General features: G+C 39.6%; 1 protein-coding gene across 2 annotated transcripts in view; it reads left to right on the top strand.

Annotated features, from left to right (window-relative positions):
• The first annotated feature begins 9,778 nt into the window (after positions 1–9,778).
• LOC124881937 (cytochrome P450 2K1-like) overlaps positions 9,779–26,866 on the top strand; it is a 31,193-nt gene continuing 14,105 nt past the window's right edge. Inside the window, exons 1-9 of one of the 2 annotated variants that reach the window (XM_047387928.1) lie at positions 9,785–10,045; positions 11,181–11,343; positions 11,428–11,577; positions 12,841–13,001; positions 13,102–13,281; positions 16,128–16,269; positions 16,374–16,558; positions 17,365–17,506; positions 17,586–18,165. In XM_047387928.1, coding sequence (XP_047243884.1) covers positions 9,842–10,045; positions 11,181–11,343; positions 11,428–11,577; positions 12,841–13,001; positions 13,102–13,281; positions 16,128–16,269; positions 16,374–16,558; positions 17,365–17,506; positions 17,586–17,773 — 1,515 coding nt within the window. In that variant the 5' untranslated portion in view covers positions 9,785–9,841 and the 3' untranslated portion in view covers positions 17,774–18,165. Of the gene's footprint in view, positions 10,046–11,180; positions 11,344–11,427; positions 11,578–12,840; positions 13,002–13,101; positions 13,282–16,127; positions 16,270–16,373; positions 16,559–17,364; positions 17,507–17,585; positions 18,166–26,866 lie in introns of those variants that run through there. The other variant, XM_047387929.1, reaches the window with a different exon arrangement.

Below are 26,866 nucleotides of genomic sequence, written 5' to 3'. Positions count from 1 at the left end.
ATCAGACTGTGCCAGCTATTGGTTGTTTAATCCGTCACTAAAAGAATCAGAATCAGAATCAGAAAAGCTTTATTGCCAAGTACGTTTTTGGACATACAAGGAATTTGTTTTGGCATAGTCGGTGCAATACAGTACAAATTAAACAGTACAAACATATCTACAATATAATATAAATATAAGTGCACAGTTTTAAGTGAGTGAGAGTAAATATAGAGCAGTATAAGATGCAAGAGCAATACAACAGTGCAGATGATCAGTGTGCAAGTAAAGCAGTGCAAGTAAGCAGGAGTCCAAGCTGAGCGTTAATGTAACGCATAGAGTTACAGGTTACAGGTGTCCTGTCAGCAAAAAAAGGGGGGTGTGGGTGAAAGGGAGAGTGTCAGTGTGGTTTCCGGGCTTTGTTAACCAGGCTGGTGGCAGATGGGAAAAAACTGTTCTTGTGGCGTGAGGTTTTGGTCCGGATGGACCGCAGCCTCCTGCCAGAGGGGAGAGTCTCAAAGAGTCTGTGACCGGGGTGGGAGGGATCAGCCAGAATCTTCCCTGCCCGCTTCAGGGTCCTGGAGGTGTACAGTTCCTGGAGCGACAGTAGACTGCAGCCAATCACCTTCTCAGCAGACCGAATGACACGCTGCAGCCTGCCCTTATCCTTGGCTGTAGCAGCGGCGTACCAGATGGTGATGGAGGAGGTGAGGATGGACTCAATGATGGCTGTGTAGAAGTGCACCATCATAGTCTTTGGCAGGTTGAATTTCTTCAGCTGCCGCAGGAAGAACATCCTCTGCTGGGCTTTCTTGATGAGGGAGCTGATGTTTGGCTCCCACTTGAGATCCTGGGAGATGATGGTTCCCAGGAAGCGGAAAGATTCCACAGTGTCAATTGTGGAGTCACAGAGGGTGATGGGGGCAGGTGGGGCTGGGTTCTGCCTGAAGTTCACAACCATCTCCACTGTCTTTAGAGCGTTGAGCTCAAGGCTGTTCTGGCTGCACCAGTCCAACAGATGGTCCACCTCCCATCTGTATGCGGACTCGTCACCATCAGAGATGAGTCCGATCAGGGTGGTGTCGTCCGCAAACTTCAGAAGCTTGACAGACTGGTGACTGGAGGTGCAGCTGTTGGTGTACAGGGAGAAGAGCAGAGGAGAGAGAACACAGCCTTGGGGGGAACCGGTGCTGATGGTCAGGGAGTCAGAGACGTGCTTCCCCAGCCTCACGCGCTGCTTCCTGTCAGACAGGAAGTCAGTGATCCACCTGCAGGTGGAGTCGGGCACACTCAGCTGGGAGAGCTTCTCCTGTAGCAGAACTGGGACGATGGTGTTGAAGGCAGAGCTGAAATCCACAAACAGGATCCTGGCATAGGTTCCTGTGGAGTCCAGGTGCCGGAGGATGAAGTGAAGGGCTAGGTTGACTGCATCATCTACAGACCTGTTGGCTCTGTAGGCAAACTGCAGGGGGTCCAGGAGGGGGTCGGTGATGTCTTTTAGGTGTGAGAGCACAAGGCGCTCAAAGGACTTCATCACCACAGAGGTCAGGGCGACGGGTCTGAAGTCATTAAGCCCTGTGGTCCTTGGCTTCTTGGGAACAGGGACGATGGTGGAGGACTTGAAGCAGGCTGGCACATGACATGTCTCCAGTGAGGTGTTAAAAATGTCTGTGAAGACTGGAGACAGCTGATCAGCGCAGTGCTTCAGGCTGGCTGGTGAGACAGAATCCGGACCAGCAGCTTTCCGGGGGTTCTGTCTCCTGAAGAGTTTGTTGACGTCCCTCTCCTGGATGGAAAGAGCCGTCCTCGGCGTGGGTAGGGGGCTGGTGGGGGGGAACTTCAGGGTGGGGGTTGGAGGTGCCAAGGCCCCTCTTGAGGTTGGGGAGGTGGGGGTGGTGGATTGTGGCTGCAGCTGTTGGGGGGCGTCGTGGGAGATGGTTGCAGGACTGTCCCTTTGTCTTTCACAGCAATCACTAAAGGCATATTTCACAGTTTTTAAAGATTTTTAGCATTTCTTATCTATACTTATGAACATATTTATTAACTTTTTTTTTACTTTATTACTTTTCAACTATTATTGTAGAATAAGACATGAAATCCATTTATACTTTTTAATCTTGTTGTAGAAGAAAACATTAAATCAACATCATTCATTTTTTCTTGTGTTTTTAACACTGGGTTACACCTGACATCATATTTAGCAATTAGAAGAGAGGTAGAAGATGATGAAGAGAAAGAGGAAAAAGGAGTTCATTGGTTTTTATGATATAATGCAAACCTGCAAGGATACAGTAAGTAGACATACAATACCGGTCCAAGGTTTTAGACACATTTCCTCATTTATCGGTTTTCTTTATTTTAGTGACATTTTACATTGTACGTAGATTCTAACTGAAGTGATCGAAACAGTGAATGAACACTCATGGAATTATGTAGCAAACAAAAAATTGTAAAAGAACTTAAAATACGTTTTATATTTTAGATTCCTTAAAAAAGCCGCCCTTTGCTGTGATGACTGAAATATTAACCTCTGGCCGTCTTTCAATGAATGTCTGGGAAGTTCTTTCAAGACTGTTTGGAAAACCATTTCAAGTGACCACCTCATGAAGCTCATGGAGAGAACGCCAAGAGAGCAAAGCAGTAATCAGAGCAAAGGGTGGCAATTTTTAAGAATCTTAAATATTAAAATGTTTAGAGTTATTTCACACTTTTTGTTTACTACATAATTCCATGTGTGTTCATTGATAGTTTTGTTGCCTTTGGTGAGAATCTACAATGTAAACAGTCATAAAAATAAAGAGAGCCATTAGGTGAGAAAGTGTATCTTAAACATTTGACTGGTAGATAATGGATAGATGAGATTTTGTGGTTGTCGTTGAGGTCTTACTTTCCAATTCAATTTTTTTTGTTCTCAAGAATGTAACACAGCAACTCATTTGTATAATGTTATTTTAATTCAACAATTAATTGTAACAAACATCAACCATAAGGGAACAAAGGTGTTCCATGTTCCTTGGTAGCATTTTGGAATATAATGAATAAAGAAATTACAGGATTTTAGCCAGAAAGCATGTTTTGCTAACATCAGATTCTTACTAAACTCAAAACAAAGAATTGGTGCATTTACAGAGCATAATTGGTGGATTTCTTCAGTTTTGGTGCATTAAATGAACAAAAAATAATAATAGATAATAAAAAATATACTTTTCAATATTTGAACTGCTGATCACCACAGAGAACCGATCAAGGTTGAATTGACTGACTGGTGCATTAATAATTTCCACCATCCATTTTCCATACCCACTTCTTCCATAGTGGGTCACAGGGGAGCTGGTGCCTATCTCCAGCACTCAACGGGCGAGAGGCGGGCTACACCCTGGACAGTTCGCCACTCCATTGCAGGGCAACACAGAGACACAGGGCAAACAACCATGCACACACCCATTCACACTTAAGGGCAACTGAGAGAGACCAATTTACCTAACAGTCATGTTTTTGGACTGTGTAAGAAGGCTGGAGTACCCCAAAAGAACCCATGAATGCACGGGGAGAACATGCAAACTCCATGCAGAAAGACCCCAGGCCAGGAGTCGAACCAAGGACCTTCTTGCTGCAAGGCAACAGTGCTACCAACTGCACCACCATGTAGCCTCTCAGTAATTCATGTAATTATTTAACTTCAGAGCACAGCACTTTGGTCCAATTTTGTTTTCACTACAGGAAAGACATCAGGTTGGTGAGTTGATTGTTTTATTGAATTAATAAACTGCACGACCTTCTGGTCAAGATGCATATGATTATGGTTTGAAACCTGACATTCACACCATCTCAGGCATTCTCCAGCTCAGATAAGTCATACAAGCATTCGGCTAATATAGTTTGTGGGGTTCATGATACATTTTCAGAAGTGATATATTTCATGTTTCTTATTCATTTGATTTGTTGATGGTTTCATAGAGGTTGTCTGGATCAGGGGAAACATCAGCAAAATAAACCTTCAAAGAGCTGTAGGTCACTGAGTCACCTGCCTCCTCGCCATCCCTAACCTGAGCATTGAAAAATGAGATTTTATTGTGTCAATGTGCACCTAAAACAGTACTCCTCAATTCAACTCAGTTCAGTTCATTGGAAGAGATCTGATTTGGGTCCTGAAATCTCCTCTAAAAAGTGAAGGGGACATCACAAACTCTGACTTTTATCTCACCCTTCACCCCTGTATGATTGTGTTTTTGTGGAGTTTTTGTGGAGGAAACAGATATTTCCACATGTTCTAACATTATACAGGAAACTGAGTAACAGCAGCTTTTTTTCACATTTACCCAACATGAAGCAACATGATTTATATGTAAGAAAGCCCAAAGTATGAAGCCTACAGAAGTTCTGCATATTTAGCTCTTAATTTCAAAATACAGCTAGACAGAAGGTAACTTACCCATATTGTACTTTCTGCCTTCTTTGTGTGGCAAATAGTGGCGTAGGACACTTCATCTTCAGGATTAGCCTAAAACAAAAGAAAAATCATTGCTGACTCACATGAAAGTTCACAAAACAAGAAAGACATCCTTCAGTCATAAGTGCTCTATTTCTTTTTTCCTAGAGAAAACTGGGTGCATTCAGGTCACTGAATGCAAACCACCTCCACAGGCTAACACATACAGAACAGTTTTACTATTTAATTAGAACAAGTCTCCTTCCCAGGTCTGGGCGGTGCCTGCACTGTGTCTGCCCCAGGAGGGAAGGGGACCACCTCCTGGGTCCGGAGGCTGGTTGCCCCTAGGGGGTACCGGCACCTGGACCTGGGAGTATAGAGTATGCATGGGGAGTGTGAGTGAGTGTATGACGTCCATTGTTGTTTGTCTTTACGAACCAGAATTACAAACATTTTAATCCACTCAGGGTCACCCTTTATGAGCACAATATGTTATTTCTTCTAGCATCTCTGTCTTTGAACAGGGAAATCCTGAGCCAATTTCCTGTGAGTTGCAATATGTACTTTACTCAAACGGATGTTGTGTTTGCATCCAGTGTGTACATTGCCAAATTCATGTCATCATCTTTTCCAGTCAGGGAATTGTTGAAGATTAAAGTTTGAAAAAAAAAACTACACTTACAGGGAATCTGAAAAGTACCCATTAGTTAAGTGAAGAGGAATAATAGCAGGTTTTAATGCAAGTTATTGCTCAGTAGCTAGAGCATGCTAAGAAAAAAGCTGAAATGCAGGAAGGTTTGATGAAAGGTGGAGGAACAATGTGACCTTTTGCAGATATTTAGATGACACTGAGAAACTTGGTTTCTCCAGTCAGATGCTATTACACAACTAACACTTCCAGTTATTCAGAACATTCTGTTCACTGCATAAAGTTGGGCCTCTGGGTCCATGGCAGAACATAAATGTTTGTGTTTTTGATGAGTTAATTGAAAGATCCAAAGGTAAGCAATTATATTTTAGTTGTGTTTTGTTTATTGTTCTGTACACTAACGAAGGTGGCTACATAATTATGATTGTATAAAGAATGTAAAGAAATTATTTTGTAGGTGGTTTTCAATAACCAGCTACAAAACCAATAAACTAACCAGAGACTCTACCAGCTAAATACACTGCACTAACTGGCCAGAGAACCAGCAAACCAACTAAAAAAACCTCTGAACCAATTATCAGGCCAATTATCTACAAAACAAACGACCCAACCAACCTCAAGACTAAATAAAGCAACTACAAAGACAGTTACCTCATCAACCAGTTAATCAACAACTAACTAACTAACCCAATTAACAAACTTACCACCAAACTAGGGGACAAGCAAAACAAGAAAACTGTATAACAAATCAAACAATCATACAACTACAAAGGTATCTTCTGATGGAGCTTTTTGCCAGGTTCTGATGGAGTTTTGACCTGGTTCTTATAGAGGTTTTTTCCTGGTTCTGATAGAGTTTGGATCTGGCTCTGATGGAGATCTGTATTTGGTTCTGGTGGAAGTCTGTACCTGGTTATAATGGATGCTTCTCCTTGGCTCTGATAGAGTCTGGACCTGGTTCTGATACAGGTTTGTACCTGGTTCTGATGGAGTTTTTCTTTCCTTGTACTGATGGAGCTTTTTGCCAGGTTCTGAAGGAGTTTGGATCTGGTTCTGATAGACGTTTCCTCCTGGTTCTGATTGAGTTTGGACTTGGTTCTGGTGGAAGGTCCCTAACTGGTTCTGATGGAGTTTGGGTCCAGTTCTTGTGGAGATTTATTCCAGGTTCTGATGCTTCTTGGAACTGGTTCTGATAGAGGTTTCCTCCTGGTTCTGATTGAGTTTGGGTCTGGTTCTGAGGAATGTTGGACCATGGTTCTGATAGAAGGGACCTCCTGATTCTGAAGGAGATTTGGACCTGGCTCTGGCAAAGTTTTCTTCCTGGTCCTGATAGGTTTGACCTGGTTCTGATAGACTTTGACCTGGTTCAGATGGAGTTTGGACCTGGTTGTGTTGAAGATTTGTATCTGGTTCTGATAGAGTTTCCATCTGATTCTGATGGATTTTGGACAAGGTTCTGATGGAGTTTGGGTCTGGTTCTGATGGAGATTTGTTCCATGTTCTGATGCGCTATATACAGCCTATATACAAAAGTCTATGAAATTGCCTTTTAAATTTAATCACTGTTGTCCAGCTGTTAGAACAGCAGTACATGCTGTTTAAGTACTCGACACAAAATGGCCGCCAGTAGTTGCCTCCTATGAAGATGGTTAAAGGGTTAGGGGGTCGGGTCAGGTTTAGGCCATAGAAACGAATGAAAATGAATGGAAGTCAATGAAAAGTCCTCACAAAGATAGTAATCCATGAATGTGTGTGTGGGTGTGTGTGAAGGAAACAGCTAAGACATCAAGCTAACCTACGTGTCAACCTGAGCACCAACATACTGAACAGATTATTAACAAACTGACTAGATAACTAGTGAATGAACCTACCTACCTACCTACCTACCTACCTACCTACCTACACCAATCAGAGAATAACCAAATCAACTAGAAAACCAGTGAATCTACTAATCTGCAAACTACAGATCCAACAAACCAAATAGTAAACCAAAGACCCAACTAATCAATTAACAGGGCAGGAGATAACACCAGAATCCATAACCCAATCAGAAAATGAGAAAAAAATGTACTAAAACCATCAAACATCTTCACATTGCCATCACGTTTCAAGCTTAATATTACTTAGAATGAACTAAACTAACTAGCTGTCATTGCAACTTATTGGCAGAAGGGTTCATCACACAATGTGAGAATATATTCCAAAAAAAATAATAATTCAGTTATTGTAAATGAAACTCTGCTTAGCAACAGTTGCTGTGTTGAGATTGATAGATAAGCAATCTCTTAAAGTAATTACACAGTGATTACACAGTATATGTTGGGTAATTTTATATGAGGGAGAATATATAATCATACAATGGACTAAGAACATAAGTTTGGCTGTTTTATCTTTACTGCATATAAGCTGCATCATGCCAAACACAGTTCAGTTTATATAAACTAGTATGTTTCAGTGAATATTTAACTTGTTGCTTGCTTAATTCAAGTTGCACTGTGGCTCTACCTTTGTTTGAATAAGCTCTGAAACTTGTGCAATTTCTGCAGCATGCTGATTGCTGGGAATGAATAGACAGACTTTAAATATCTCTAGGTAGTAGGTTAACAGACCTTCATGTTAGTCCTGAAAGCTTGAGAGTTTATCTCTCATACAGTAGGACACACAATCCTGTCGTCGGTTCTAGCAATACCAGACTGTAACAAAACTTACTTTCAGTGAATCCATTATAGATGAACTAAAGTCAATTCTTAGGACACATTCTTATATCTTGAATAAAACATATTTTACATTTTTCCTGTTAAACACTGTAATTCTACAATGACGTCAGAACACATGCTCCATTAGTCGTAAAGGAGGGATTTAATGAGGAGTTTTTTGTAAGGTCTACAGTGTGATTTATTTTTAACTCGATAATTCTGCACTAATGATGTAAAACACAAATATGTGCATTCTTATGAGAGATTCTGTGGCAAAACTGTACAGGTCCTTCTGAAAATATTAGCATATTGTGATAAAGTTCATTATTTTCCATAATGTCATGATGAAAATGTAACATTCATATATTTTAGATTCATTGCACACTAACTGAAATATTTCAGGTCTTTTATTGTCTTAATACGGATGATTTTGGCATACAGCTCATGAAAACCCAAAATTCCTATCTCACAAAATTAGCATATTTCATCCAACCAATAAAATAAAAGTGTTTTTCATACAAAAAACGTCAACCTTCAAATAATCATGTACAGTTATGCACTCAATACGTGGTCGGGAATCTTTTGGCAGAAATGACTGCTTCAATGCGGCGTGGCATGGAGGCAATCAGCCTGTGGCACTGCTGAGGTCTTATGGAGGCCCAGGATGCTTCGATAGCGGCCTTTAGCTCATCCAGAGTGTTGGGTCTTGAGTCTCTCAACGTTCTCTTCACAATATCCCACAGATTCTCTATGGGGTTCAGGTCAGGAGAGTTGGCAGGCCAATTGAGCACAGTGATACCATGGTCAGTAAACCATTTACCAGTGGTTTTGGCACTGTGAGCAGGTGCCAGGTCGTGCTGAAAAATGAAATCTTCATCTCCATAAAGCTTTTCAGCAGATAGAAGCATGAAGTGCTTCAAAATCTCATGATAGCTAGCTGCATTGACCCTGCCCTTGATAAAACACAGTGGACCAACACCAGCAGCTGACACGGCACCCCTGACCATCACTGACTGTGGGTACTTGACACTGGACTTCTGGCATTTTGGCATTTCCTTCTCCCCAGTCTTCCTCCAGGCTCTGGCACCTTGATTTCCGAATGACATGCAGAATTTGCTTTCATCCGAAAAAAGTACTTTGGACCACTGAGCAACAGTCCAGTGCTGCTTCTCTGTAGCCCAGGTCTGGGGAATGCGGCACCTGTAGCCCATTTCCTGCACACGCCTGTACACGGTGGCTCTGGATGTTTCTACTCCAGACTCAGTCCACTGCTTCCGCAGGTCCCCCAAGGTCTGGAATTGGCCCTTCTCCACAATCTTCCTCAGGGTCCGGTCACTTCTTCTCGTTGTGCAGCGTTTTCTGCCACACTTTTTCCTTCCCACAGACTTCCCACTGAGGTGCCTTGATACAGCACTCTGGGAACAGCCTCTTCGTTCAGAAATTTCTTTCTGTGTCTTACCCTCTTGCTTGAGGGTGTCAATAGTGGCCTTCTGGACAGCAGTCAGGTCGGCAGTCTTACCCATGATTGGGGTTTTGAGTGATGAACCAGGCTGGGAGTTTTAAAGGCCTCAGGAATCTTTTGCAGGTGTTTAGAGTTAACTCGTTGATTCAGATGATTAGGTTCATAGCTCGTTTAGAGACCCTTTTAATGATATGCTAATTTTGTGAGATAGGAATTTTGGGTTTTCATGAGCTGTATGCCAAAATCATCCGTATTAAGACAATAAAAGACCTGAAATATTTCAGTTAGTGTGCAAAGAATCTAAAATATATGAATGTTACATTTTCATCATGACATTATGGAAAATAATGAACTTTATCACAATATGCTAATATTTTGAGAAGGACCTGTATATATAGGTGCAGCGTGTCTGCTGCTGGTTCATGCAGTGTTGTAAAATCAGGAATACTTTGATGCAGATCAAAGTACTCTAGGTTAAAGAAATCATTTGCCATCTTCAGTGTGTGAACTCTCCTTCTATTTGTCCAGTCAAACTGGGCTGTGTTTTATTCCAAGCTACTTAAACCACCTGGTTTCCCTCAAAGCACTTACTTACTTTCACTCTCAGAACGATACTTTTTGAAGCAATGGGGATTTTAGATGTTTTGCTCCAGTCCTACTCTGGCTCTTTGTTGTTGGCTCTGGCAGTTCTTCTGCTTGTGTATTTAATTTCCTCCACCAGCTTTAGTTCTGCAAAACATGGGAAGGGCCCACCGGGACCGAGACCCCTTCCTGTGATTGGAAACCTTCTGCAACTTGACCTCAGCAAAACATACCACACATTAATGGAGGTAAGCAGGTCAGAGGAGCTTTCTATGAGAGGTGAATTCATGCAAATTCATTTTATCCTGCCTATGTCATGAATTCAAAGTTGCTGGAGTCATGATGCAATGCAAAACCCTAATGATCTACTGCTGAAACATAGAAATACTGTCACCATAATTTAGAAAATGAGATCATTTTCAGAAAATGCCAATACTTACACTACTCAGTTTTATTGTCGCATGGACATACAGAATATTAAAGGTACGCCATAGCATTACTTGGTATTTTTAGGGTTGCTACTGACATCTGGCTTGGTTGTAATGCAACAGTAATAATTAAAATAAAAAAAAGCTGCAAAAGCCTGGTTATATAAGTGTGAACACTTCAGTAATTAGCTGAACCACTTTTTGATAACATTTTAGCAATCAGTCTTTTTAGTCACAGACTCAACATCAAATCTGGAGAATCTAATTAACCTGTAATTAAGCCAAGCTTTTGCAGTTGGATATTTGACCTTTGCTCATTTGTACCATAGTACTAAAGACATACTTGATAGAGTTTACAACAGATCAACATGATCTTACTGTACAAAGGTATCAGTCAGGACACGAGCAAAAAAAAAAAAAAAAATCTGCAGCACTTTATATGTTCTTATATTAGGATGTGGAAAGAAATGACAAGTGTTCACATTTCAGGCTGGTGAATTAAAACCATACTGAGATTAGAAAATGGAGTGAGCAGTTAACTGAAAGCAACATTTAAAGTCAAACATGCTTCAAAGTCTAGCTGACCACATTCGTAAAAGGTCACGATCTGCACATAATTCTGCTTTTTTAAGGGATTTTCTGTCAGGCATCCACACTCCTATGACCTCATGATGGCAAAGGCAAAAACACTGTCTTTGAAAGGCTTTTTGCTCTTCACTGCAGAGGTTGAACACAGCTAAGCAACCATTTTAAGTTCCCTTAAAGATCCTGAGGGCGACAGGACAAAAACGTCTAGTGGTAGTACCGGATGGTACACACATGCTACACATGCTCATTGCTGACATCACTTTTGCCCTGCCCAGTTATATGTTTCATTAATTATCATTATTTCTTAATTGGTCATTGTCTATATTTTTAGATAACAGAAACATGACGAGTATATTTCTATTGTTAGTTATCCAAGAAGTATGGATCAGTCTTCACTGTCTATCTTGGGCCCAAAAAAGTGGTGGTCCTGGCAGGATACAAGTCGGTAAAGGAGGCTCTTGTCCAGTTTGACGAGGAGTTTGGAGAACGAGATTCCTTGCAAATTTTACAGGATTTCAACAAAGGGCATGGTGAGAAAAGACAGCCTTTAGTAATTTGGATTTGCATCTGTATATCAGAAATTAAGTCATTTCTTTCATCTTATTTTATTTTAGGGGTCTTATGGTCAAATGGAGATTCTTGGAGAGAAATGCGGCGCTTTGCTTTGACAAACCTCAGAGACTTTGGAATGGGCAAGAAGGCATGTGAAGACAAAATTATTGAGGAGTGTCAGCATCTCATTGAGGTTTTTAAGAAATTCAAAGGTAAAATCTATACTTTTTTACAATAAATGCAGTCCAGTTTCATAGATCACGATAACAATAGCTTTCATTCAACTGAATGTTTAATGTCATAAAGCTGCAAAATCCAACCCATCTCTGAGTTGCCAATGATTGCTAATCAAACACAAATCAACCTGGTCATGTCCTGCACACACACGAGCTTTTAAACATGTGTGATGTGTGTCGGGCCTCCCCCATGCTGAAAAAACTAACGTTGGCTGAAGTCCGGTGAAGTCCATCTGTCCTGTCTCATCACACTTCACCACAACTTGTACATTATTAAAGTCCAAAAATTATATGGACCCCACCACAGAGCTGTGAAGCTGCTAACTGTTGGGTAGGTCAGCTAATGCTGCTTTGAAATTGCTTTTAAATGCGAATTCATACTGTTTGGTCAAAGTCACATGCTCTTTTAGTCCTATATATATATATATATATATATATATATATATATAGGACTGTGCAAAAGGTTTGGGCAGGTGTGAAAAAATGTTGTAAACAAACAAAGAATGCTTTCAGAATTATAAATGATGCTTTATTTTTATCAATTTACAAAATGCTAAGTGAGCGAACCCAAACATACTGCCCAAGTCATTAAGAACTATCTTCAGCGTAAAGAAGAACAAGACTTACTGGAAGTGATGGTATGGCCCCCAGCAGGGCCTTATGCCATCATTTTTGGGTCTTCCATGGTCCGATGACAGACCTCCCTCGTGACACAGTTGGTTATGCTTCTTTTTAAGTTACACTTTTAGTTGTTTTCCATTCATCTTGGAGGTTGGGCCTCAGATCTGGGTATGATGGTGATCAGTACTTAGTCCTCATGTTAATTTGCTACACAAAACCTGATTTCTGATCTAATTAGTTTGAGATTTTTTAGCCTACTTCTTGTTGTCAGTCAGGTTTTATTTAGCAGGTTTCTCGACTCCACAAGTCTGGCAGTATTCATTCCTGGGTCTTGCTAGTGAAATCCAACATATAAAATGTGGCTCATCACAATTCCTTTGTGATTTAACAAGGGGAGTATTTACTTGTCTCACATAGGGTCAAGCTGTTTTGGATGGTTTTCCCGCTAATCAAAGGAAAACTGTATTTTAAATTGAGTAAGGCGTTCTCTGAATGATACTAAGATTTGTTTAATGATCTGAAACATTTAGGTGTGAAAAAAATAGAAGAAATCTGTAAGGGGGCAAATACTTTTTCACAGCCCTATAACTCCACTTATTTCCTTTTACTTTGTCGCAGGGGAACCTTTTGATACAATGCAGTCAACAAACTATGCGGTCTCTAACATCATCTGCTCCATGGTTTATGGCAGCAGGTTTGAGTACAGTGACCCAGAGTTCACATCAATGGTGGATCGAACAAACCAAAGCATCCTGCTCAGTGGCTCTCCATCCTTTCAGGTATTTATCGCAGATGGCAACATGTTGCAAGATCATGTTCCAAGCTGACGTTGCAAGCTGCATACATCATTAACTTATACAAGACCTTTTTCCTTGAAAGCTTTACAACATGTTTCCACGCCTCTTTAAATGGTTGACAACAAGGAAGGAGTTTCTGGAAACTGTTGCAGCCAATAGGAAACAGAACTCTGCCCTCTTCAGTCAGTTGAAGCAGACCCTGAACCCTGAGATGTGCAGAGGCTTTGTTGATGCCTTTCTGGTTCGCAAGCAAAATCTGGAGGTTTGGTTTCCTTTATCTGAAATGATTTTAGAGTTTATCAGCTTTGATTGAACTTGCTCACTTTCCCGTCAAATCACAGCTGGATCATTCTCCCAGTTTAGTGTTTTGTATTTCTGAGAAGATATGCTCAAATTTCTGTTTTAATGTTAAATCTTGAAAGTACTGCTATAAGACTTTCTGATAAAACATGCATTAACAAACTATAATTTATAGTTGCAGTGGCAGAATGCTTCTAACTAATATATATATTTTCATTGAAGATAAAACCTTCTTTTAAATAGGATCTTCTATGATGCATGTTTAAATGCATTGTGCATAGGAGGTATGTAATAAATTACAAAATTAGATCAATATCAACACCAGCATTATACTTTATATTCTGTTGTAGATATGTCTGAAGAACTCCCCCTTCACTGCAGCTTGTCAAACACAAAATGCTCCTTTTTTATGCCTTGGATTATCTTTTAGTTTAGTCTAAATGGGACCATGCCAAAAAAAAATCTGCTCATAAATCTGATTCCAAAAATATAAAGCTGTATAATTTCACTGTAGTGGAGACGTATAATTAAAAACAAATTCAAATTTTTACAACAAAGCGTGAGTAAGACACATTTTTTTCAACATTCAAAATATAAAAAGACAAAGGTCCGGTGTGTATTTGGAAAAGGAAGTTATGAGATGAGATGTTGGGAATCCCACAGCATAAATCTCAAGATGTGGATCCAATAATTAAATAGATTTATGCTGTTTCATCTTTTCTTTTATGTTTCATCATCTGTGCTTGTTATGCCTGATTTTATTGCACTTTGTAGTTTTTGATCTGTGAAAGGTACAAAACGAATAAAGTCTACTTACTTACTATTACTTACTAAATAGTTTTCAACTTTCTAATGTTTTCTTGGATATTAGTTTAACAATTCAAATGTAAGAATTAATAATTAAGTAAAAATCATATTAAGAAAGAAAAGTAGCAAATATAATTAATGATGGAAGTTATTCACTTCTTCCTTTAGTATTTGTGATGAAGATTATTAAACATGTTAGGTTTTGTGAGGAGGTGCAGTTGAAAGAGAAGAAGACAAATCATTAAAGTAGATTTATAAGTTTTGACTTTCACAGTGAAAATGCAACATACAGGTCCTTCTCAAAATATTAGCATATTGTGATAAAGTTAATTATTTTCCATAATGTAATCATGAAAATGTAACATTCATATATTTTAGATTCATTGGACACTAAATGAAATATTTCAGGTCTTTTATTGTCTTAATACGGATGATTTTGGCATACAGCTCATGAAAACCCAAAATTCCTATCTCACAAAATTAGCATATTTCATCCGACCAATAAAAGAAAAGTGTTTTTAATACAAAAAACGTCAACCTTCAAATAATCATGTACAGTTATGCACTCAATACTTGGTCGGGAATCCTTTTGCAGAAATTACTGCTTCAATGCGGCGTGGCATGGAGGCAATCAGCCTGTGGCACTGCTGAGGTCTTATGGAGGCCCAGGATGCTTCGATAGCGGCCTTTAGCTCATCCAGAGTGTTGGGTCTTGAGTCTCTCAACGTTCTCTTCACAATATCCCACAGATTCTCTATGGGGTTCAGGTCAGGAGAGTTGGCAGGCCAATTGAGCACAGTGATACCATGGTCAGTAAACCATTTACCAGTGGTTTTAGCACTGTGAGCAGGTGCCAGGTCATGCTGAAAAATGAAATCTTCATCTCCATAAAGCTTTTCAGCAGATGGAAGCATGAAGTGCTCCAAAATCTCCTGATAGCTAGCTGCATTGACCCTGCCCTTGATAAAACACAGTGGACCAACACCAGCAGCTGACACGGCACCCCAGACCATCACTGACTGTGGGTACTTGACACTGGACTTCTGGCATTTTGGCATTTCCTTCTCCCCAGTCTTCCTCCAGACTCTGGCACCTTGATTTCCGAATGACATGCAGAATTTGCTTTCATCCGAAAAAAGTACTTTGGACCACTGAGTAACAGTCCAGTGCTGCTTCTCTGTAGCCCAGGTCAGGCGCTTCTGCCGCTGTTTCTGGTTCAAAAGTGGCTTGACCTGGGGAATGCAGCACCTGTAGCCCATTTCCTGCACACGCCTGTGCACGGTGGCTCTGGATGTTTCTACTCCAGACTCAGTCCACTGCTTCCGCAGGTCCCTCAAGGTCTGGAATCGGCTCTTCTCCACAATCTTCCTCAGGGTCCGGTCACCTCTTCTCGTTGTGCAGCGTTTTCTGCCACACTTTTTCCTTCCCACAGACTTCCCACTGAGGTGCCTTGATACAGCACTCTGGGAACAGCCTATTCGTTCAGAAATTTCTTTCTGTGTCTTACCCTCTTGCTTGAGGGTGTCAATAGTGGCCTTCTGGACAGCAGTCAGGTCAGCAGTCTTACCCATGATTGGGGTTTTGAGTGATGAACCAGGCTGGGAGTTTTAAAGGCCTCAGGAATCTTTTGCAGGTGTTTAGAGTTAACTCGTTGATTCAGATGATTAGGTTCATAGCTCGTTTAGAGACCCTTTTAATGATATGCTAATTTTGTGAGATAGGAATTTTGGGTTTTCATGAGCTGTATGCCAAAATCATCGTATTAAGACAATAAAAGACCTGAAATATTTCAGTTAATGTGCAATGAATCTAAAATATATGAATGTTAAATTTTCATCATGACATTATGGAAAATAATGAACTTTATCACAATATGCTAATATTTTGAGAAGGACCTGTATTAATCGGGGGAGTCCTGAAGAAAAGTGAACAGTAATAAAAATGACTGGATGTGATGACAGAAATGTTTAAGCAGAATCACAGTTGCTGGTTTATTTACAGGCATCTGGCAATAAAAACAGTCACTTTCACAATGACAACCTGTTGAATACGGTCGCAAACTTGTTCAACGCTGGCACTGAAACAACATCCACCACTCTGAGATGGGGGCTTCTTCTCATGGCCAAATATCCAAAGATACAAGGTAAACACTTTACTACCACGAGAAGAAGAAGGAAAGACCTTGACCAAGAATGTGTTGTTGCTGTAAATAAATGATCATTACCTTCATCTCATTCCATCTAAAAGACCAGGTCCAGGAGGAGATGAGGAGGGTCATAGGAGATCGACGGGTTCAGGTTGCAGACAGAAAGAGTCTGCCGTTCACGGATGCCGTCATCCATGAGACACAAAGACTGGCCAGCATCGTTCCCACTGCACTTCCTCATAAAACCAGCAAGGACGTCATGTTTCAGGGTTACTTCATTAAGAAGGTCAGTCTGGAAAAAAATAAATATAAATTTATATCAAGATAGGAAAAGCAAACCCAACATTACTGAAAATACTAAAATAATCCCACATTTCACAGTAATACTGCAATTAATTTTAAATGAGGTGATGTTAAATTATACATTTTTATTTAACCTTATTACAGTTCAGGGCTACAGGCCAGGGCATGCACCTTTGTGGGCTACATTAATACTCTTTCAGCTTATGAGTTTAGAAATCAATGTTTTAAAATTAAAGCATGAAACAAGAATGTATTTGCTGCAGTTTTATGTAAATGTGGAGACGATTATTTCAAAGATGCGCAAAAACAAACAGTAAGTCAGTTGGAAAGAACTTGCTGAGACACACTAATTGCCATGAACCCAAATGTATGCAGAAAATGTAAATATATTCAAATGTTGTTTGAAAATGCAGCAGAAGCAGGTTTATTTGTGTGGAAGATGATACAGAAACAGGGGCTTGGTGCTGCAGGCGAGGACTGAGGACGTCTAGTGGTCAAAATGAAGAATGCAAGGAAAACATGCCATTTAAAAATTTACTTTTAGAGTTTTCTCTCTATGTAAGATTATATGGTTACAAACTGGATAATTATTTTTAAATAAGAACATTCTGCAACAGCATTTCGTCCGTCATCTACAAGCGTTTAATTGCTGAAAGTAGCTTGAAGAAGAAACAATCATCAGTTCAGCTGAAACGTTTGCTTTATTTTTTTTTTTTATTATAAGAGCTAACACAATTTAATTCTTAGATAAATTCTCTCTTCTGTTTCCATATTTTGTGCTTGCTACAGGGGACCACAGTCTTTCCTCTCCTGACCTCTGTCCTCCATGATCCCAGTGAGTGGGAGAAACCCCACAGCTTTCATCCCGCTCACTTTCTGGACAAAGATGGAAAATTTGTCAAGCGTGATGCCTTCCTGCCATTTTCTGCAGGTATGTGTCAGTTCAGGTATCTCCGCTGAAGTGCTTTTACAGGAGAAGATCTTCAGTTTTCCCCTTTTCTCTGCTCCAGGGCGCAGGATATGTCTTGGAGAGAGTTTAGCCCGGATGGAGCTCTTCATCTTCTTCACCACCTTGCTGCAGCACTTCCGCTTCACTCCTGCACCAGGAGTTACAGAAAATCAACTGGATCTGACCCCACGTGGAGGCATCACTCTCAGCCCTTCACCTCATAAATTGTGTGCCGTTAGTCGGATGTGAAGAAGACGAGCCACTCAAGTTAAACTCAACAAAACAAATATGCAAAGCAATATCTGAAAAACTACTTTTGTGAAACAGAAACTATTAATGCTACTTGAACTAAACTGAATTGATCTAAAACTAAATTGCAACTGAATTGAAACTGAATTGAATTAATTAATAAGATAATAAAGTAATAAATAGTATCGTGTCATGTGTTTCATGTAAAAACGGATTTTAATTATGTTGTGCTTGACATGCCGCTGAAGTTGTTTTTGCTGAATTAAAATGGCAAGGAGGCCTTCCAAGTTCAAAGATTTGGAGCTCATCACCAAGGATGAATGAAGTATACATAATTTTCAATGTCCCATTTTTAAATAAAATGCAATAAAAACAGTTATTTGTGAAAACTGCTACCTCTTTTGTGTTGTTTTATTTTCTATTGAGGGATGCATGTCTCATTTCCTCTCACAAACATCTTTGCTGAATAAAATTGTTTAAAATCAAAAGATCTCAGTGGTATAAATACTTAAAGGGCTCAACTGTCAGCAAAACAGATCGAAACTAAACAATACAGGTGTACTCAAAGGCAAAATGCCTGCATTTGTGTCTGTGACATCTGTATTTCACAGTCCTACCACTGATTCTGGTACCTCTGAGGCCTTCACAGAACAGCTGTTCTGATTTAACAACCTGGTCAACTAGGTTCAATAATTAGGTGACTTCTGAAGGCAACTGGTTAGACTGGATTTCAGTAAGGGGTATCATTCTGCCAAAAACAGGCTGCATACAATTGCACAATATAATTGATAGTCTCAGTGCATGATAACAAAATTATATAGTTAAAATATTAAATTTATAAATGGATAGAGTCATAATTTGGCCGTCTTGACGGCGGGCGTGATGATGTCACTAGTGGCTCAGTTTTTACTGAAGCATACATCGGCTTTGACAATTTTAACAACCCGTTTTAGTTCCACGTGTACTTTTAAATATCAAATAACAATGAGCGCTAGTGGAGTGTTACAGTCGATAGCAGAATGAACAAAATGAGCTCTATTGTGAATAATGTTGACCTCCATAAAACAATAGCAGAGCCATTAGCTTTTAGCAGCTAACGAAGCTTTTAGCAGCTAACCAAGCTTTTAGCAGCTAACAAAGCTTTTAGCAGCTAACCAAGCTTTTAGCAGCTAACAAAGCTTTTAGCAGCTAACGAAGCTTTTAGCAGCTAATGAAGCTTTTAGCAGCTAACCAAGCTTTTAGCAGCTAACGAAGCTTTTAGCAGCTAACCAAGCTTTTAGCAGCTAACAAAGCTTTTAGCAGCTAACCAAGCTTTTAGCAGCTAACAAAGCTTTTAGCAGCTAACGAAGCTTTTAGCAGCTAACGAAGCCTTTAGCAGCTAATGAAGCTTTTAGCAGCTAACAAAGCTTTTAGCAGCTAACATGGAGCCTCATTCTGGACCTTTCTTGGACTTTCACCTTTTGGCCAGTACTAATTTTACAGTTATTTAAAAATGTATACATAAAGTGGTATGTATGTATTACCTTGGGTAAAACGGTATCCTTGTTTAATGATTTTAGTTTATATATTATGTATTATTCAGAAAAATAAAACAGTTAACTAATTAATGATCCACCTGTGATTAACTATGATTTCTTTCTCATTAATTCTGCATCTTTAAACATCACAGAGCTGTATGTTTAGGATCAGAACATATGAAAGAGAAGAGGGAGGTTTACTTTTGCTCTTTCTACTACGTCTTACTGGCACCAGGATATCTTTTCCCAGTTTATTGAGCAACACCTGTTTCTGTCTACATGTAGAACTGGACTATAGGACCGGCTGCAGCCACGAGATGCGATGTGGTGATCCGAAGGGCCTTTTAATGTGTTTAGTAACTTTAAGATTAAATGCTGTGATTTTGACTAAGGTAAAGGATCAGGTATTCATCCAACTTTACCTGTAGGTCAGGTGAAAGTCCCTCGTCATGACCCTGATGATGCTCATTGGTGAACCTCCACCTCATATCTAGTTGGGTGAATAAGTGATTAGCACTAGCTTACAATTTGCCCATTCTGAGCCAGCTCTCAGGTTTAACACTAACGTCAGTCTGGGTTAAGCCGCTCTGCTTCCACCTGTTCCTGGGCGAACACACCCACCGTGCTCCCTCTCTCTGGTTGGCTCCACGGCTGCTCGGAAATCAGCCGTGGGTAATTAATGAGGCAGGACAACGGTACAGGACTGAACAGCCGTTCTTGACTTCTCTAGAATGGACAAATGGCCAGTCCGCTTGTATGGAATGCCAAAGTGTTCAAAATGTAATAAATAAATGAAATATTATGAAATAAGTACCAACATCATTAAATAACATGTAAAAATATAATGTGACAATGAAATTGTGAAATAATTGAATGCATATTAAATTCTCAGCTCATTATCACGAAATATATTAAATATTTAAAAAAACCAGCGTTATAATATAAAATAATTTTCATATAAAATTTATACCTAATAATTGTTGAGGCTATTTTTATGTAATTCAAGCGATTTTTTTTATTTCAAAATTAAATTTTTTAAAAGTCAGCTTTTATTTCAAACAGCCAGCTTTTATTTTATAAGGGTGATTTTCCCCCATGGCCTATTTATTTCATAATGTCACTTTACAACTGAATGACTGTTGGCCAATCAGCATCAACGGGCTGGACCTGCATCCTCATTGGCTGATCCTTGCATAGAGATTAGTTTCCTGGGTACCTGCTCCCAGAGCAGGGTTAGGGTTAGGGTACCCAGGAAATGGATAAATAGGCCATGGGGAAAAAAATCACTCTTAAAATAAAAGCTGGCTTTTTGAAATAAAAGCTGACTTTTTAAAAATGACATTTTGAAAAAAAAATAAAAAATGCTGGAATTACATAAAAATAGTCTCAGCAATCACTTCAATTATTAGTTGAACATTTTATATGAAAATTCAAATTTTCAAAATGTTTCAAAAATATAATGCTGTTTTTCAATGGAAAATGAAATATATTTCATAATGAGCCGAGAATTTCATATGCATTTAATTATTTCAGATTTTCATTGTCACATTATATGTTTATCTATTATTTATTGATTTATTTTATAATGTTTCATTTAGTTATTTAATTTTGAACACTTTGGCGTTCCGTATGCCTGAGCCTAATTGTGCAGTTGGGGTACCACATGTGCCCAAATAACCTCTTTTTGTCTTCTTTTCCTTTAGACTCATTGTCAGGTTGGGTGAAGCGGGCAGTGAATATATGGAACACAATACAAACAAATCTGATTGTTTTTGAATAAAAATATGAAGTCTGTCATTTTGGGGCTTAATGCATCTTTCGAACAGACATGAACTCCTAAATGTCTTCTTTTGTGAGATTCGGGGCTGTACTGAGACAACCTCCACTACACTGAGATGGGGACTCCTGTTTATGGCCAAGTTCCCTCAGATACAGGGTAAAAATTGTCACTCTCAACTGGAACACATAGACAGGCTGCTTGGAAAGAAAATTACCACTGGAACTAAATATTTTTGAGACTTACATTTATTTATAATTTAATAATTTGTCCTTTTTGTAATTAGACAAGGTTCAGGAAGAGCTGAGACGAGTCATAGGAGACCGTCAGGTTCAGATTGCAGACAGGAAAAACCTGCCCTACACTGATGCTGTTATCCACGAAACCCAAAGACTGGCAAATATCATTCCGATGTCTCTCCCACACAAAACCACTCGAGATATCATGTTCCAGGATCATTTCATTAAGAAGGTAGGACTGAGCAAAAGAAAACTGCATCAACCAGCTTCTGGCTGGATAATTTGTCAGTTACTGCTTTATGTTTTCAAACCTAAGAATACTCGACTAGCTATCAAGCATATAGGTGGCAGCATCATGCTGGGGGGCCGTTTTACTGACGATGGTACTGGTGCATGCCACAAAGAAAATATAATAATGACAGAGAAGGACTGCCTCAACATTCTTCATATTTATCTCAAATTAAACCAAACAGGTTAAATTAACTCTTCCAGTTCTGGAAAGAAGGGTGGTCCATTATCCAAACAGACGAAATCCCTGCTTCATAACTGACACCTTCAAGCTAGAATGAAACAGTCCTTTCACATATGAATTTTTCACACACTGATATTGTGTTCATATATTCGTGATATATTGTGCAGCCCTTCTTGGCTGGTTTCACCCTTTTTCCTAATCTATTGTCTAACTTCCACAGAGAACAACAGTTTATTCTCTTCTGATGTCTGTCCTCTATGATGACCAGCTCTATACCCCTGTAGAGGGTATAGAGCTGGTCCAGTGTTCCACGGCCGGGACGAAAACCACACTGCTCCTCGTGAAGCCGGGGTTCGACTATTGGCCGGACTCTCCTCTCCAATACCCTGGTGTAGGCCTTACCAGGAAGGCTGAGGAGTGTGATCCCCCTGTAGTTGGAACACACCCTCCGGTCACCCTTCTTATGTAGGGGGACCACCAGACTGGGGTAGTCTGCCAATCCAAAGGCACTGTCCACGTCCGCCACGCAATGTTGAAGAGGCGTGTCAACCATGACAGCCCCACATCCAAAGACTTGAGGTACTCAGGGCGGTTCTCATCCAACCCCGAAGCCTTGCCACCGCGGAGCTTTTTAACCACCTCGGTGACTAGAGCCTGGGTGATGAAAGAGTCCAACCCCGAGTCCCCAGCCTCTGTTTCCACCACGGAATGCGTGATGGCAGGATTGAGGAGGTCCTCGAAGTACTCCTTCCACCACCCGATAATGTCCCCAGTCGAGGTCAGCAGCTCCCCACCCCCACTGTAAACAGTGTTGGCGAAGAACTGCTTCCCCCTCCTGAGGCGCCGGACAGTTTGCCAGAATTGCTTCGGGGCCAACCGGTAGTCCTTCTCCATGGCCTCACCGAAGTCCTCCCAGGTCCGAGTTTTTGCCTCTGCCACCACCCTTTTTTTTGTGAAAAATCAACAACAAGTGGGACACAATCGCGACGTGGAATGAAATTTATTGGATGTGTCAAACTTTTATAACAATTTATCCAGCATTTATACAGAAACTTGATTACACACAGGTAGATTCTATTTGTCCTCATCAGTCATTTGGGACAACATTGGATCATTCAGAGATCCTCACTGAACATCTGGAGTGAGTTTAATGCGCTGAAAGTAAAGGGGCCAAATAATATTGCACGCACCACTTTTCAGTTTTTTATTTGTTAATAAAGTTTGACACATCCAATAAGTTTCATTCCATTTCACGATTGTGTCCCACTTGTTGATTCTTCACAAAAAATTTGAATTTTATATCTTTATGTTTGAAGCCTGAAATGTGGGAAGAGGCTGAACATTTCAAGGAGGCCGAGTACTTTCGCAAGGCACTGTATATATATATATATATATATATATACACACATATACAGGTCCTTCTCAAAATATTAGCATATTGTGATAAAGTTCATTATTTTCCATAATGTCATGATGAAAATTTAACATTCATATATTTTAGATTCATTGCACACTAACTGAAATATTTCAGGTCTTTTATTGTCTTAATACGGATGATTTTGGCATACAGCTCATGAAAACCCAAAATTCCTATCTCACAAAAGTAGCATATTTAATCCGACCAATAAAAGAAAATGTTTTTAATACAAAAAACGTCAACCTTCAAATAATCATGTAGAGTTATGCACTCAATACTTGGTCGGGAATCCTTTGGCAGAAATTACTGCTTCAATGCTGCGTGGCATGGAGGCAATCAGCCTGTGGCACTGCTGAGGTCTTATGGAGGCCCAGGATGCTTCGATAGCGGCCTTTAGCTCATCCAGAGTGTTGGGTCTTGAGTTTCTCAACGTTCTCTTCACAATATCCCACAGATTCTCAATGGGGTTCAGGTCAGGAGAGTTGGCAGGCCAATTGAGCACAGTGATACCATGGTCAGTAAACCATTTACCAGTGGTTTTGGCACTGTGAGCAGGTGCCAGGTCGTGCTGAAAAATGAAATCTTCATCTCCATAAAGCTTTTCAGCAGATGGAAGCATGAAGTGCTCCAAAATCTCCTGATAGCTAGCTGCATTGACCCTGCCCTTGATAAAACACAGTGGACCAACACCAGCAGCTGACACGGCACCCCAGACCATCACTGACTGTGGGTACTTGACACTGGACTTCTGGCATTTTGGCATTTCCTTCTCCCCAGTCTTCCTCCAGACTCTGGCACCTTGATTTCCGAATGACATGCAGAATTTGCTTTCATCCGAAAAAAGTACTTTGGACCACTGAGCAACAGTCCAGTGCTGCTTCTCTGTAGCCCAGGTCTTGGGAATGCGGCATCTGTAGCCCATTTCCTGCACACGCCTGTGCACGGTGGCTCTGGATGTTTCTACTCCAGACTCAGTCCACTGCTTCCGCAGGTCCCCCAAGGTCTGGAATCGGCCCTTCTCCACAATCTTCCTCAGGGTCCGGTCACCTCTTCTCGTTGTGCAGCGTTTTCTGCCACACTTTTTCCTTCCCACAGACTTCCCACTGAGGTGCCTTGATACAGCACTCTGGGAACAGCCTATTCGTTCAGAAATTTCTTTCTGTGTCTTACCCTCTTGCTTGAGGGTGTCAATAGTGGCCTTCTGGACAGCAATCAGGTCGGCAGTCTTACCCATGATTGGGGTTTTGAGTGATGAACCAGGCTGGGAGTTTTAAAGGCATCAGGAATCTTTTGCAGGTGTTTAGAGTTAACTCGTTGATTCAGATGATTAGGTTCATAGCTCGTTTAGAGACCCTTTTAATGATATGCTAATTTTGTGAGATAGGAATTTTGGGTTTTCATGAGCTGTATGCCAAAATCATCCGTATTAAGACAATAAAAGACCTGAAATATTTCAGTTAGTGTACAATGAATCTAAAATATATGAATGTTAAATTTTCATCATTACATTATGGAAAATAATGAACTTTATCACAATATGCTAATATTTTGAGAAGGACCTGTATATGGCCCACTATAGAAGAAGCGGTGGAAAAAGACTGACTATATATATATAGAGCGCTCCTGATGCTCAAACAAATGTTTTATGAGATCATTTGTACATTAAATTTTTTGCTATTTGTCAATATGATGTATTGACAAACTGAATCATCAGATGATGAAATGATGTAACAGCATATGCAACGTTTATGAGAAAGGTGTGAAAGACCAACAAACTCTACTCAACAGTAGTTCATCATCGGAGCTTATCAGAAAAGTGTCTTGAATCACAGCAATTCTGTTTAAAAATATGTTTACATTACACACAGACAAAATAAGAAGATGACATTCCAAGTTACCCATCTGTGGCACTGTAAGGTTTTATATGTTGTTAATGATACTGCAAAGACTGAGAAAACCGGGTCTCCAGTTAAAATGTTGCAACAGTTGTAGCATAAAATACCCTTCAGTTCTGCTGTCAGGTAAGAAATTTGGAATTTATCACTTAAAAATATTTTAAAATCATTCATTGTGCAGCATCAACATAATTGTATCTTGTGAAATTAAACAAAATAACTATGTGTTAAAGACACACAGTGATGCTGGTAAAATTGAAATAACATGGAAGAACAATCAATCTTGCAAGAGTTGAGGAAAAACAGTCTGGAGTGAATGAACAGACATGTTATGTAGCAAGACTAACAAAGATAACAGTAAAAGTAAATCTTTAACTTTGCTGCTCTGTTAAACATTGAACTGTATAAATTATTGTCAGAAAGACTGAGAACGTGTATGAAACATGTATGTATTTATGCAGTATAACAACCTCAACAAGGATTTTCTTTTTATTTATTTAAACATTTTCCCGCTTAAGATTAAACAAATAAAGTTTTAAGGTAGAATAATTTTGAAACTTGAACAAACCTTTGAGCAAATGTTGGAGAGGTAAAAGTTGAGAATAAGCTTCAAGCATTTCAGAAGTACTTCAAAGTAAAACTAAGCAAATTAAAGTTCAAATCTGTAAAATCCTACAACTTTAGAGATCTGAAACAGTTTTTTGAAACAGATTACTCTGACAACCCAGGGTTCAGACCAGGAAGCAGGGTCGTAGTTTAACACTCCTCTCTGCAGCTTCTGTACTGCTAACCACCCATTACCCTATTAAGACAGTGTCTCGCCCACGACCAAAATTGAATAGATTGAAAAATAATCTAAAAGGAGGAAATCATGAAAATCTCATAAAAAATAAACAAAACTTAAACTTAAATGTGGCTTGCTGAACATAAGATCTCTCTCTTCAAAGACTTTGCTAGTTTATGACTTGATTTGTGACAATCAGATAGATTTATTTTGTCTCACAGAAACCAGGCTGTAGCAAGAGGGTTATGTTACTATAAATGAGTCAACTAAAACCACTTCTGTTTGTTGTTTTGTACAGTCCACCAGGCCCTTACTCTCAATTTGTAGATCAGTTTGCAGACTTAGATAAGGTTATTATAGTGGGGGATTTTAACATTCATGTTGACACTGAAAGTGATGGCCTAAATATAGCGTTTAATGCTATCTTAGACTCAATTGGCTTTGATCAAAACATTAACAAACCTAACCACCTTTGTCTTCATTCTCTGGACCTTGTGCTGACATATGGCATTGAGTGTAAAGACATAACAATATTTCCTCATAACCCTGTCCTGTCTGACCATTTTTTAATAACCTTTGAGTTTAATTTAACCAAGTACTCCACACCTGAAAGAAAATTTCATTATAATAGATCATTATCAGACAATGCTTTGACAACATTTAAAGAATTTGTTCCACTTTTAATTTTCTCATAATCAGAAAAATACAGTGAAGGGCAATAATTTTGTTTCTTCCCCTTCACAAATTGATTCTCCTGTTCATAGTGTTACTTCCTCGTTGTGTGGTGTGTTAAACAATGCAGCCCCCTTTGAAAATGAAAGTAATGACGCTGACTCCCTGGTTTAATTCAGAGCTGTGTACTTTAAAGCACAATGTTAGAAAATTGGAGAGAAAATGGCGATCTACGCACCTTGAGGATTCCTACTTAATCTGGAAAAATAGCCTACTGTTGTATAAAAAGACACTTCACCAAGCTAGAACAGCTTATTTCT

This window comes from Girardinichthys multiradiatus, chromosome 15 (genome assembly GCF_021462225.1).
Source record: "Girardinichthys multiradiatus isolate DD_20200921_A chromosome 15, DD_fGirMul_XY1, whole genome shotgun sequence".
Taxonomy (NCBI): Eukaryota; Metazoa; Chordata; class Actinopteri; order Cyprinodontiformes; family Goodeidae; genus Girardinichthys; species Girardinichthys multiradiatus.
The sequence above is the reverse complement of the archived record's forward strand: the minus strand, read 5'-3'. Positions and strand labels throughout refer to the sequence as shown.